Source organism: Mizuhopecten yessoensis, unplaced genomic scaffold (genome assembly GCF_002113885.1).
Source record: "Mizuhopecten yessoensis strain PY_sf001 unplaced genomic scaffold, ASM211388v2 scaffold3311, whole genome shotgun sequence".
Taxonomy (NCBI): domain Eukaryota; kingdom Metazoa; phylum Mollusca; class Bivalvia; order Pectinida; family Pectinidae; genus Mizuhopecten; species Mizuhopecten yessoensis.
The window spans coordinates 165,966-179,668 of NW_018404981.1; the positions used below are offsets into that span (position 1 = coordinate 165,966).

At 36.9% G+C, this 13,703-nt stretch overlaps 1 protein-coding gene and 1 long non-coding RNA gene across 3 annotated transcripts; both read left to right on the forward strand.

Moving 5' to 3' along the window:
- The first annotated feature begins 389 nt into the window (after nucleotides 1-389).
- Nucleotides 390-1,821, forward strand: LOC110447309. 2 transcript variants are annotated; one of them, XM_021492917.1, is made up of 2 exons: nucleotides 390-1,222; nucleotides 1,427-1,821. In XM_021492917.1, the coding sequence occupies exons 1-2, from the start codon at nucleotides 404-406 to the stop codon at nucleotides 1,685-1,687; spliced, it is 1,080 nt and encodes a 359-aa protein (XP_021348592.1). In that variant the 5' UTR covers nucleotides 390-403; the 3' UTR covers nucleotides 1,688-1,821. The 2 variants fall into 2 exon arrangements, with proteins under 2 accessions (XP_021348592.1, XP_021348593.1); XM_021492918.1 differs by having other exon boundaries at nucleotides 390-1,218; nucleotides 1,423-1,821.
- A 317-nt stretch (nucleotides 1,822-2,138) lies between these two features.
- On the forward strand, nucleotides 2,139-4,313 carry LOC110447310. Its single transcript, XR_002462578.1, has 4 exons — nucleotides 2,139-2,227; nucleotides 2,540-2,727; nucleotides 3,487-3,593; nucleotides 4,210-4,313. It is a non-coding gene; the product is annotated as an uncharacterized LOC110447310 (long non-coding RNA).
- The last annotated feature ends 9,390 nt before the right edge of the window (nucleotides 4,314-13,703 follow it).

Sequence of the window (13,703 nt, forward strand, 5' to 3'; positions counted from 1 at the left end):
AAATAGCATCATATTTGGTATCAAAATCACAGTAGAAATGTACTTCACACAATGACAGTAGGATTTTGAAATATTATTTTATCATTAACTATGGAACAAATGTATAAGTGCACCTTAAACACAAACAAAGGTGTTCGTCAATGCGATCCCGCTTGCCATTACTTTATATAGTAAATGAATGTTCAAGCTAAATATTGGTTTTTTAAGCTTCCTTACTAATACATTCTTGTATTGATATTTTGAAAATCCAATGAAAAGTTAATTCTCCCTGAAGGTTGAACGTACCAATATGGTAAAATGTCCCCCTTTATTTAGTTTCCAAATCGTTCAGATAAAACGTATTACTATTTTTTACGCTCAAAATAAAAATGAAATAAAATAAGGGGAAATTTTATCCCCAATTATGTTTTCAATGTATGTAAATGACTTTGAAAATGACTTTATTGCTAACGGTGTTAAACCGTATGATTTTGGAGAACTCAGTCTCTTTTTATTAATGTATGCGGATGATTTGGTGCTACTTGCAGAATCAGCCAATGAGCTACAGAATATGTTAAATAGTTTGTCTATATATGCGAACTCATGGAAATTGACCGTTAATACGGCAAAAACTAAGATTGTTGTCTTTAGAAATGGAGGCCGCTTACGAAATAACGAGGAATGGTTCTTCGATAGAAAAAAAATAGAAGTCGTTGAACAGTTTACTTATCTAGGTATTGATTTTAAATGGAACAATAAATTTAATATTGTACAAAAGCAATTATCCGGGCAAGGTCGAAAGTCAGTATTTGCCTTATATACAAAATGTAAAAATATGAATTTAAACTGCCATACTTTGATTAAACTTTTTGACACATATGTTACCAGTATACTGTGTTACGCATCTGAGGTATGGGGCTCGTGCAAAGGCATAGATATTGAGAAAGTTCACCTGGAATTTTGCAAAAGGATATTATGTGTTAAGAAGTCAACATGTAATGTAATGATCTATTTTGAATTGGGTAGATTTCCGATTGTACATACCAGACACTATAATTTAATTAAGTACTGGTTCAAGCTTTTAAATACTAAGAACTGTGTTCTTAAAACTGCCTATGATGAACTCATGTATATGCCAAAGCGAAATACTGTTTTTAATTGGGTAACTTTTGTGAAAGACAAACTTTTTTCACTCGGTCTTGGCGAAGTGTGGCTGAATCAAAATAATGTGAACTCGTCTGAAGCCCTGCCAATTATTAAACAGAGAATCTTTGATAACGCACGGCAAGAATTGTTTGAATTATTAGAGAATTCCTCGAAATGTTTTTTGTATAGACATTTAGTTGATAATTTAACATTACAACAATATTTATGTAAATATATTCCAAAGCGAAATAGAATTGCTCTAACTAGGTTACGTTTATCAGCGCATACGCTGTATATTGAAACTGGGAGATATCGAAACATTGTAAGAAATGAACGTATATGCAGAATTTGTAACTCTGAAGATATTGAAGACGAATACCATTTTTTGTTCATTTGTCCATTTTATCAAGTTTTAAGAGAAAGACGTATAAAATTGTACTACTGGAAAAAACCATCTGTTTTCAAGCTGATTCAATTATTAAGCACAACGAACGTTAAAGAATTAACTATGTTAAGTAAATATATATATGATGCCACCCAGTTGAGGAATAGCATGATATAATGTTAAAATATATGTAACTACATGCATTTTTTGTCCATTCTCCACTGCGTTATTGCAGTGTCTGCCACTGTATTTATATGTATTGTGTACATACTGATGAGCTGTAAAGCTCAAAGTCAATAAATGAATTGAATTGAATTGATTTTTTCAGTCACTAAAATCATACTATCGCAGGATTAAACCAGATCTAATGACTTAAACTGATGAATTCATAATTAAAGTTTTCTATTGCGTTTATGTTTTGCTTGTTTTACTCTGATACGCGTAGCTTTCGTCTCCGAAATTACATGTACAAATTCAATAACGTATTTATGCATAATATTTCGTGAAGCCCTAAGGTCACAACAAAGTATATTGTTGGACTAGGAAGTGCCGTAAAGACGTGCAATTATAGGTAACTATATCGACCCCTTAAGGGGACCATGGGTCCTGTCTACGAGACGTCCCTAATATCACAGAGGTGTATCTTCCGGCTCGGACATATATAAGGGACGGAGCGACATATACCTGACACAGCTGGCCTGATCTCCCCACAGAAAGGTAAGATACCGTCGACATTCTACACAGAGTTATGATACTAATTAAGTTAAGTTTTCATAAATAATGTTCCATAAAGCATTTGAATTTTCTAAACCTTCATATTATTTTTTTTGATAAAATTATTGCTAAAATATGCGTCGTAAATTAGCCGTATACGTACGCGTGGCTATCTACGTGCATAAGTGTTTATTTCTAAGGAACATTTTATTCTGTTTTGGTCAGGTTATGAGGTATTTGAAAAGATGTCAAGCGACATAAATGTTCTGCAGTTTTATGGAAATCGACTATAACTTATTTGTTTTATGTTTACAGCTACAAGATGAACAAGTGTCTCGCCCTGATCCTGATCCCATGTCTAGTGGCCTTTGTTGTGGCCCAGTACCCCGGATATGGTACCCCCGGGTACGGGATGGCAGGCTACGGTTCCGGTAGCGGTCTGAGTAACTACTACTACAACTACGGAAACCAACAACAGAAACAGAGCTCCAATTTCGCCCTCTGTAAGTAGAAAGTGTATATTGTTTATGTGCAAATAAAATACCATACATAATACTATACTTTTTGATACCGATTTTAGTATATATATTGACTTTAGTGTAGTATCGTTCCCACTTTACATATTGTTTAGAATTAACGCTGTACACGTACTATAATCGACTCGTTTTATACCACATGAAAAGTATCGTACATCGAAACGTCATTTCAAATTATATGAAGTGTCGATAAGATTGCTTCAAAACCTTACTATTCGATAATGCGTTGAAATACAGCAAGCGAAAATTTAAGCAGCCCATGGTGTGAAATTAAATTTTGGTTGAAACAGATCACCGTAAATCGTTTATTGATAAAACTCTGTATACTTAAATATTTTATCATTACCTGTTTTTAAGTAATATATATCTGCTCATCAATTGTTTTCTACGAAATATGTTTTAAATTACCATGAACACGTGACCATCCCAGTGACGTCCGTCCTTATTAAAACGTGAATTCCCCCAGTAATGTCTGTCTTCGCTATCACGTGACCATCCCAGTGACGTCCGTCCTTATTAAAACGTGAATTCCCCCAGTAATGTCTGTCTTCGCCATCACGTTGCCATCCTAGTAACGTCCATCCTTATAAAATCATGATTCACCCAATAATGTATGTCTTCGCTATCACGTGACCACCCCAATAATGTGTATCTTATTAAGAAACAATGTCTGTTTCCGCTATCACGTGACCGCCCCAGTAACGTCCGAACCTTTATTTATTTCAGTGATCTCTGGTCTCCTGCTGTTGTTCGCCTTCAACATAACCGGAACCCTGACTGGTTAGACGTAACCCAGGGAGGTGGAGATCGGCCGGGTACTCATAAATATCACGGTGAGCATTTACTTTCTAAACTCTTGATCATTATTCGTACCTTCAAACTTTTAATCACTTTCTTTTCATTTCATTTTTGTCTTGAAAATAAATAACGTCACGTTATATCAGTGTAATTTTACTTGCAGTGATTTTTTTTCAATGATTAAATAAGCGTAACGTTAACTATAAAGTATTGTTATACTTACAATATGTGTAACGTTGACGATAAAATACCGTTATACTTACAATAAGTGTAACGGTGACGATAAAATACCGTTATACATTTGTACTTACAATAAGTGTAACGGTGACGATAAAATACCGTTATACTTACAATAAGTGTAACGTTAACGATAAAATACCGTTATATTTACCATAAGTGTAACGGTGACGATAAAATACCGTTAGCGAACAATTTAACAGACCCTTGAAAGGGAAAGCACCTAACTGGTCTTTTTTGTTTAGGGTTCCTACAAAATGTACAACTATTGTATAAGTTCAATTTTCCGCCTCAAATAAGCTTGTCACTGAGTGTTTCTATTTCAAATTATTCGAAAAAAATCAAACGCTGAAAGTAACTGTCCGTTCTCATGTATAAATAAAATACTAATTCGTTTTGTTTTGTTCATTCCAGATTCCACAAGACTGCCAAACGTACCTATGATATTGCGCGATGTATCTCTATTGTTGTTGCTATTGTTTGTATTTATTGCCATTATTAAATTATTCAAAGAAAAATATGCCTTTATTATTACTTAATAGTAGCTACAGTGTGATTTCTCCTGACAAAACCTGTACGACGTCAAAGAGCATCAATCCTCGATACGCTCTCTTACGTTCTCTGCACCTCTGGAATATGTCATGATGAAATTGAACTCTCTGTGCGCGACACCTTGCGGATGACTCAAGTAGACATGATCGGAAATTGGAAGTCGAGGTTTCGCTTCTTTATGATCTTCAAAGGACATGTATCAGCCCAATAATGAGTATTTGTTTTACTTGAAACCAATCAAAGAGCCAACTGAGAGACAGCGACTTTGTCATGACATTTCTCAGAGGTGCAGAGATTCAATGATGATAGACAGGGCAGACGAACAGATACAAAGTGTAAATGTAGAAACTGTCATTATAAAACAACAGAGTTACAGATAAATGTGTAAATGTCATTATAAAACAACAGAGTTACAGACAGATCTGTAGTAGCTGTCATTATTAAACAATATAGTTACACATAGATCTGCAGTAGTTGTCATTATAAGACAACAGATTTACAGATAGATCTGTTATAGTTGTCAATATCAGACAACAGAGTTACACACATATATCTGTAGCGGTTGTCATTATAAGATAACAGAGTTACAGATGGGTTTATAGTAGTTGTAATTATAAGATAACAGAGAAACAGATAGATTTGTAGTAGTTGTCATTAGAAGATAACAGAGTTACAGATAGATTTGAAGTAGTTGTCATTACAAGATAACAGAGTTACAGATGGGTCTATAGTAGTTGTCATTATAAGATAACAGAGAAACAGATAGATTTGTAGTAGTTGTCATTATGAGATAGCAGAGTTACAGATAGATTTGTAGTTGTTGTCATTATAAGATAACAGAGTTACAGATGGGTCTATAGTAGTTGTCATTATAAGATAACAGATTTACAGATAGATTTGTAGTAGTTGTCATGATAAGATAACAGAGTTACAGATAGATTTGAAGTAGTTGTCATTACAAGATAACAGAGTTACAGATGGGTCTATAGTAGTTGTCATTATAAGATAACAGGGTTACAGATAGATTTGTAGTAGTTGTCGTTATAAGATAACAGAGTTACAGATGGGTTTATTGTAGTTGTCATTATAAGATAACAGAGTTACAGATGGGTGTATAGTAGTTGTCATTATAAGATAACAGGGTTACAGATAGATTTGTAGTAGTTGTCGTTATAAGATAACAGAGTTACAGATGGGTCTATAGTAGTTGTCATTATAAGATAACAGATTTACAGATAGATTTGTAGTAGTTGTCATGATAAGATAACAGAGTTACAGATAGATTTGTCGTAGTTGTCATTATAAGATAACAGAGTTACAGATAGGTTTGTAGTAGTTGTCATTATAAGATAACAGAGAAACAGATAGATTTGTAGTAGTTGTCATTATGAGATAGCAGAGTTACAGATAGATTTGTAGTAGTTATCATTATAAGATAACAGAGTTACAGATAGATTTGAAGTAGTTGTCATTACAAGATAACAGAGTTACAGATGGGTCTATAGTAGTTGTCATTATAAGATAACAGGGTTACAGATAGATTTGTAGTAGTTGTCGTTATAAGATAACAGAGTTACAGATGGGTTTATAGTAGTTGTAATTATAAGATAACAGAGAAACAGATAGATTTGTAGTAGTTGTCATTATGAGATAGCAGAGTTACAGATAGATTTGTAGTAGTTGTCGTTATAAGATAACAGAGTTACAGATGGGTCTATAGTAGTTGTCATTATAAGACAAACACGTCATTAGACACTAAATGCATGATAGGGCGTACACGCATGGCATCAGCACAAGGGGAATAACTCTTACACATTTTTTTTACAGTATCCACTTCATACATTTCATTCCAATTCAACTTTTTTACGTTTTGTATCCAAACAATATCACGTAATAAATCGATATTAATGACCAATTTTGTTCCCCAATATCTTCATGAGCAACCCAGCAAATCTTCGCTAGCCAAAGTAATTAAATAGATATGATACTCTTTATGTTTTATTTTTATTTTTAATAAAACAGTTTTTTTCAAAACTCTTGCACATAGATAAATTTTACGTTTCTAATTTAACAGCTAAATGAAATTGTCAAACTAAATATAACAAAACGCTCGTCGGTTAGACACAAAACAAATTAATAAGGCGTTACTTTATCGGCATGAACTGATCTTTGCCATTTGTCCTTAATTTATTTGCTACGTTCACGAAACTGTGTCACCTGACGATGTACCTGCAATGCAAATCTCTATATCATCCTCCATGACTCAGGTACTTGTTACAAACCTCCATATCATCCTCCATGACTCAGGTCCTTGTTACAAACCTCCATATGATCCTCCATGACTCAGGTACTTGTTACAAACCTCCATATCATCCTTCATGACTCAGGTACTTGTTATAAACCTCCATATCATCCTCCATGACTCAGGTACTTGTTACAAACCTCCATATCATCCTCCATGACTCAGGTACTTGTTACAAACCTCCATATCATCCTCCATGACTCAGGTACTTGTTACAAACCTCCATATCATCCTCCATGACTCAGGTACTTGTTACAAACCTCCATATCATCCTCCATGACTCAGGTACTTGTTACAAACCTCCATATCATCCTCCATGACTCAGGTACTTGTTACAAACCTCCATATCATCCTCCATGACTCAGGTACTTGTTACAAACCTCCATATCATCCTCCATGACTCAGGTACTTGTTACAAACCTCCATATCATCCTCCATGACTCAGGTACTTGTTACAAACCTCCATATCATCCTCCATGACTCAGGTACTTGTTACAAACCTCCATATCATCCTCCATGACTCAGGTACTTGTTACAAACCTCCATATCATCCTCCATGACTCAGGTACTTGTTACAAACCTCCATATCATCCTCCATGACTCAGGTACTTGTTACAAACCTCCATATCATCCTCCATGACTCAGGTACTTGTTACAAACCTCCATATCATCCTCCATGACTCAGGTACTTGTTACAAACCTCCATATCATCCTCCATGACTCAGGTACTTGTTACAAACCTCCATATCATCCTCCATGACTCAGGTACTTGTTACAAACCTCCATATCATCCTCCATGACTCAGGTACTTGTTACAAACCTCCATATCATCCTCCATGACTCAGGTACTTGTTACAAACCTCCATATCATCCTCCATGACTCAGGTACTTGTTACAAACCTCCATATCATCCTCCATGACTCAGGTACTTGTTACAAACCTCCATATCATCCTCCATGACTCAGGTACTTGTTACAAACCTCCATATCATCCTCCATGACTCAGGTACTTGTTACAAACCTCCATATCATCCTCCATGACTCAGGTACTTGTTACAAACCTCCATATCATCCTCCATGACTCAGGTACTTGTTACAAACCTCCATATCATCCTCCATGACTCAGGTACTTGTTACAAACCTCCATATCATCCTCCATGACTCAGGTACTTGTTACAAACCTCCATATCATCCTCCATGACTCAGGTACTTGTTACAAACCTCCATATCATCCTCCATGACTCAGGTACTTGTTACAAACCTCCATATCATCCTCCATGACTCAGGTCCTCGTTACAAACCTCCATATCATCATCCATGACTCAGGTCCTTGTTACAAACCTCCATATCCTCCTCCATGACTCGGGTACTTGTTGCAAACCTCCATATCATCCTCCATGACTCAGGTCCTCGTTACAAACCTCCATATCATCATCCATGACTCAGGTCCTTGTTACAAACCTCCATATGTTCCTCCATGACTCGGGTACTTGTTACAAACCTCCATATCATCCTCCATCACTCAGGTACTTGTTACAAATCTCCATGTCATCCTCCATGACTCAGGTCCTTGTTACACACCTCCATGTCATCCTCCATGACTCAGGTACTTGTTACAAACCCACATATCATCATCCATGACTCAGGTCCTTGTTACAAACCTCCATATCATCATCCATGACTCAGTTCCTTGTCACAAACCTCCATAACCTCCTCCATGACTCGGGAACTTGTTGCAAACCTCCATATCATCCTCCATGACTCAGGTGCTTGTTACAAACCTCCATATCCTCCTCCGTGACTCACGTACTTGTTACAAACCTCCATATCTTCCTCCATGACGCAGGTACTTGTTACAAACCTCCATATCATCCTCCATGTTTCAGGTACTTGTTACAAACCTCCATATCATCCTCCATCACTGAGGTACTTGTTACAAATCTCCATGTCATCCTCCATGACTCAGGTCCTTTTTACACACCTCCATGTCATCCTCCATGACTCAGGAACTTGTTACAAACCCACATATCATCATCCATGACTCAGGTCCTTGTTACAAACCTCCATATCCTCCTCCATGACTCGGGTACTTGTTGCAAACCTCCATATCATACTCCATGACTCAGGTACTTGTTACAAACCTCCATATCATCCTCCATCACTGAGGTACTTGTTACAAATCTCCATGTCATCCTCCATGACTCAGGTCCTTGTTACACGCCTCCATGTCATCCTCCATGACTCAGGTACTTGTTACAAACCCACATATCATCATCCATGACTAAGGTCCTTGTTACAAACCTCCATATCATCCTCCCTGACTCAGGTACTTGTTACAAACCCACATATCATCATCCATGACTAAGGTCCTTGTTACAAACCTCCATATCATCCTTCATGACTCAGGTACTTGTTATAAACCTCCATATCATCCTCCATGACTCAGGTACTTGTTAGAAACCTCCATATCATCCTCCATGACTCAGGTCCTCGTTACAAACCTCCATATCATCATCCATGACTCAGTTCCTTGTTACAAACCTCCATAACCTCCTCCATGACTCGGGTACTTGTTGCAAACCTCCATATCATCCTCCATGACTCAGGTACTTGTTACAAACCCACATATCATCCTCCATGACTCAGGTCCTCGTTACAAACCTCCATATCCTCCTCCGTGACTCATGTACTTGTTACAAACCTCCATATCTTCCTCCATGACGCAGGTATTTGTTACAAACCTCCATATCATCCTCCATGACTCAGGTACTGGTTTCAAACCTACATATGTTCCTCCATGACTCAGGTACTTGTAACAAACCTCCATATCATCCTCCATCTCAGGTACTTGTTACAAACCCACATATCATCCTCCATGACTCAGGGCCTCGTTACAAACCTCCATATCATCATCCATGACTCAGGTCCCTGTTACAAACCTCCATATCCTCGTCCGTGACTCATGTACTTGTTACTAACCTCCATATCTTCCTCCATGACTCAGGTATTTGTTACAAACCTCCATATCATACTCCATGACTCAGGTCCTTGTAACAAACCTCCATATCATCCTCCATGACTCAGGTCCTTGTTACAAATCTCCATATGTTCCTCCATGACTCGGGTACTTGTTACAAACCTCCATAGCATCCTCCATCACTCAGGTACTTGTTACAAATCTCCATGTCATCCTCCATGACTCAGGTCCTTGTTACAAACCTCCATGTCATCCTCCATCACTCAGGTCCTTGTTACAAACCTCCATATCCTCCTCCGTGACTCATGTATTTGTTACAAACCTCCATATCATCCTCCATGACTCAGGTACTTGTTACAAACCTACATATGTTCCTCCATGACTCAGGTACTTGTAACAAACCTCCATATCATCCTCCATGACTCAGGTACTTGTTACAAACCCACATATCATCCTCCATGACTCAGGTCCTTGTTACAAACCTCCATATCATCCTCCATGACTCAGGTACTTGTTACAAACCTCCATATCATCCTCCATGACTCAGGTACTTGTAACAAATCTCCATATCATCCTCCATGACTCAGGTCCTTGTTACAAACCTCGATATCATCCTCGTAGACTCAGGTTGTTGTTACACACCTCCATGTCTTCCTCCATGACTCAGGTATTTGTTACAAACCCCCATATCATCCTCCATGACTCAGGTCCTTGTTACAAACCTCGATATCATCCTCGTAGACTCAGGTCGTTGTTACACCCCTCCATGTCTTCCTCCATGACTCAGGTATTTGTTACAAACCCACATATCATCATCCATGACTCAGGTCCTTGTTACGAACCTCCATATCATCCTCCATGACTCAGGTACTCATTACAAACTTCCATATGATCCTCCATGACTCAGGTACTTGTTACAGACCTCCATATCATCCTCCATGACTCAGGTACTTGTTACAAACCTCCATATCATCCTCCATGACTCAGGTACTTGTTACAAATCTCCATATCATCCTCCATGACTTAGGTACTTGTTACAAACCTCCATATCATCATCCATGACTCAGGTACTTGTTACAAACCTCAATATCATCCTCCATGAATCAGGTACTTGTTACAAACCTCCATATTATCCTCCATGACTCAGGAACTTGTTACAAACCTCCATATCATCCTCCATCACTCAGGTACTTGTTACAAATCTCCATATCATCCTCCATGACTCAGGTACTTGTTACAAACCTCCATATTATCCTCCATGACTCAGGTACTTGTTACACAAGCTGCTTTATACAGTGTATAAATCACATTTTTATTTGCCACTTTCACTTGTTTAAGAATTAACAAGAAATTCGCTGTCCATCAATCATTACAAATGCATCAATAGCGATGAATTAATGGTACTAATACAGTCTCAAATCTTTGAATAAATGTTTTTAATAAACCTAACAGGTACCAAACTTAAAACAATGTATACCATTGCTCTATTCATTTTATCAATATATGGATATGTATGTCCCATTATCGCGCATACATGTACTTGTGTTTACTGTAGCGTTTGTTTTACACGATAAGTTGTATCATTTCGTATATTCTATGTTAATAGCAGAAAGCTTGAACAAATATTAAACACTTCATAAGAGCACGGGGGTCTTAGTGTGGAAGGAAACCAGAGTATCCGGAGAACGTTCACGTGGTCGGCAAGGTGACCCCATACCTTTTCACGTCCGGTCGGGGAAGCGATCCCCGGTCACTTTGATGAAAGGCGCGTTATATTCCTAGCTATCCACTGCGCCATTCGACCAGTCAGGGTTATGAGGTGATAACTCATTTGATAACTCCGTTGAGTCGAAGATGGTCGTTTATTCAATTGTCTTGCGCTCAACTTCAGGCTGGGATCATCACAGCATAACCTGACCAAAACTATGCCTTTTATTTACAGTAACTCTCAGTGAATGGTTCATAATAATTTTATTTATTAGTCTAATCAGCGAACTCAAACTTCATTTCAAAATATTGTCGTGTGGTCCATTGTATAATGATGTCTACAAATCACGATTGGAATGTTTAATACGATTGAGTTAACTTATATGATTAAAAACTCTAAGTTGTTGCATAATCCCCGTCATGGGCAATGCATAGACAATCATAAGCATGTATTCGTGTAAACAATCTATATAACGTTTCTGCATTAGGTGATAAATGGTGTGGGAGTTTGATAATACGTACAAATAATTAAATATTAGATCGATATCAAATTTGATTTACATTACTTGTATATAGACATGTTATCAAAAGGATGTTTTTGCTTGCCTGTTTGTTTGTTTGCTGTTGTTGTGGGGGGGGGGGTCTTTGTTAAATATGCTGTTATTATACATATGTTGTTACATTTTATTTTAATTAATGATTTAGCTGTATACATCTCATTAACACCTACATATAAATGACCTCACTCTATTATAAATGTAGGTATGCATGTATATTGTACACAAGTTTGTTAACATTATGTATAATGTGAACATCAATAATATAGCGTGGGTATTGTGTGTAAGTGACTGACTGAAGTTGTGTGAACCTATCATGTAGAATATATTAGTCGAAAGTATCAAAAAGGCTAGCTATATGCTACGGAAGGTAAATTTCTTCTTGACCGTAGACACCTTAGAACGTATATACATGTACCTCTCATACATGATCCCTATACTCGAATAGGCTGACGTTGTATGGGATTATCTACCAAATTTCCTTGTTAATAATCTTGAATTAACTCAAAGGGAATCAGCAAAGATAGTAACTGGAGCGACACAACTACTTAGTAACTTATTATACAAAGACATGCTGGGACACTTTAGTAGAACGCAAGAAAACACATAAGATAATCATACCCCTTCTTCTTTTTTTAATATAGTTCCAAGAAACAATTCTGAAATACATAGCCTTAGATTTAGACAATCAGATCAACTATCCACTATCAAAACTAACACCAGTTCCCACAAAAACTCTTTCCTTCCAGTCGCTGTTCATTCTTGGAACAACCTACCCTCCACCACTGGCCGTCCTTGATAGAGACAGAAAAAACTCGCTGTGATATTTCTATATTTCCTATAGAAATCGTTCAAGCCCAAATGTATCATACCAGACTCCGATAGCAGTGCAGAAGCTTAAAAGCACATCTCTCTGGGGAAAATCTTAGTGATAATCCTTTTTATACTTTTGGTTGCATTGGTGACAATTTCCATTTTTTATTTGCATGTGAAAGTATTCAAATTAATTGTATAAGAGAACAATACATCTGGACATTGAATAATGATTTGAATATTGAATGTTTTTGTTTACTCTTTGGGGAGGTTCAGACCTTACTGTACAAGAAAACGTGGAAATTATCTTGACTGTACAAGAATTTATAATGAGAAGTGAGCATGTTATGTAATTAAATATGATATGTATGGATGCATGTAGGTAGGTATAGGTGTAGGGTATGGCATGGTATGTATGTACATCAATTCTATATACTGAGTTAAATATTACAATGTACTTACCTATGTAACATGAGATGAATCTACCTTAGTCTATACCTATACTCTATATATGTCACGCCGTATTTCATGTACTTCCTAAGCACATGATCGGTAATCGGACAGTACCATTAATATCTAACACCAGAATCCTTAATCTGTATAACCACGATCACTCTCCTCTGTGTGTCTATACATATCATCTCTAAGCTTGTTACCAAATCATCTTTCATATTTTTGATATATTGTTTAAACTAAACTAAATGTAGTGTGTGTGGTGGGCGGGGGGGGNTAACATAACTTGGATAAATCAAAGATAAATCTTTAATATCCCTCTGAAATCGTTAGGGCAAAATGTAAATGAGTTGTCTCCCTGGGACCATCTGCATTATCATAGTCTCTCATTTGTTACTATTTGACTTGCGCTGTCAGAATATGTACTCTCTGTGTTTCATTCACATTTACGTACGTGTCATTCTAGTTCCCATATTTTGCAGTATCTTGATCAAACATACATAGCATTTCGTAAAACCTCACCAGCAGAAAGAACTAGACTTTATCAG

Excerpts from the sequence above, each read along its gene's own strand:
- LOC110447309 (XM_021492917.1), top strand. The coding sequence starts at position 404 with ATGTTTTCAATGTATGTAAATGACTTTGAAAATGACTTTATTGCTAAC. Across the intron at positions 1,223-1,426 it reads ATAATGTGAACTCGTCTGAA|ACTGGGAGATATCGAAACAT; the intron begins GCCCTGCCAATT and ends CTGTATATTGAA.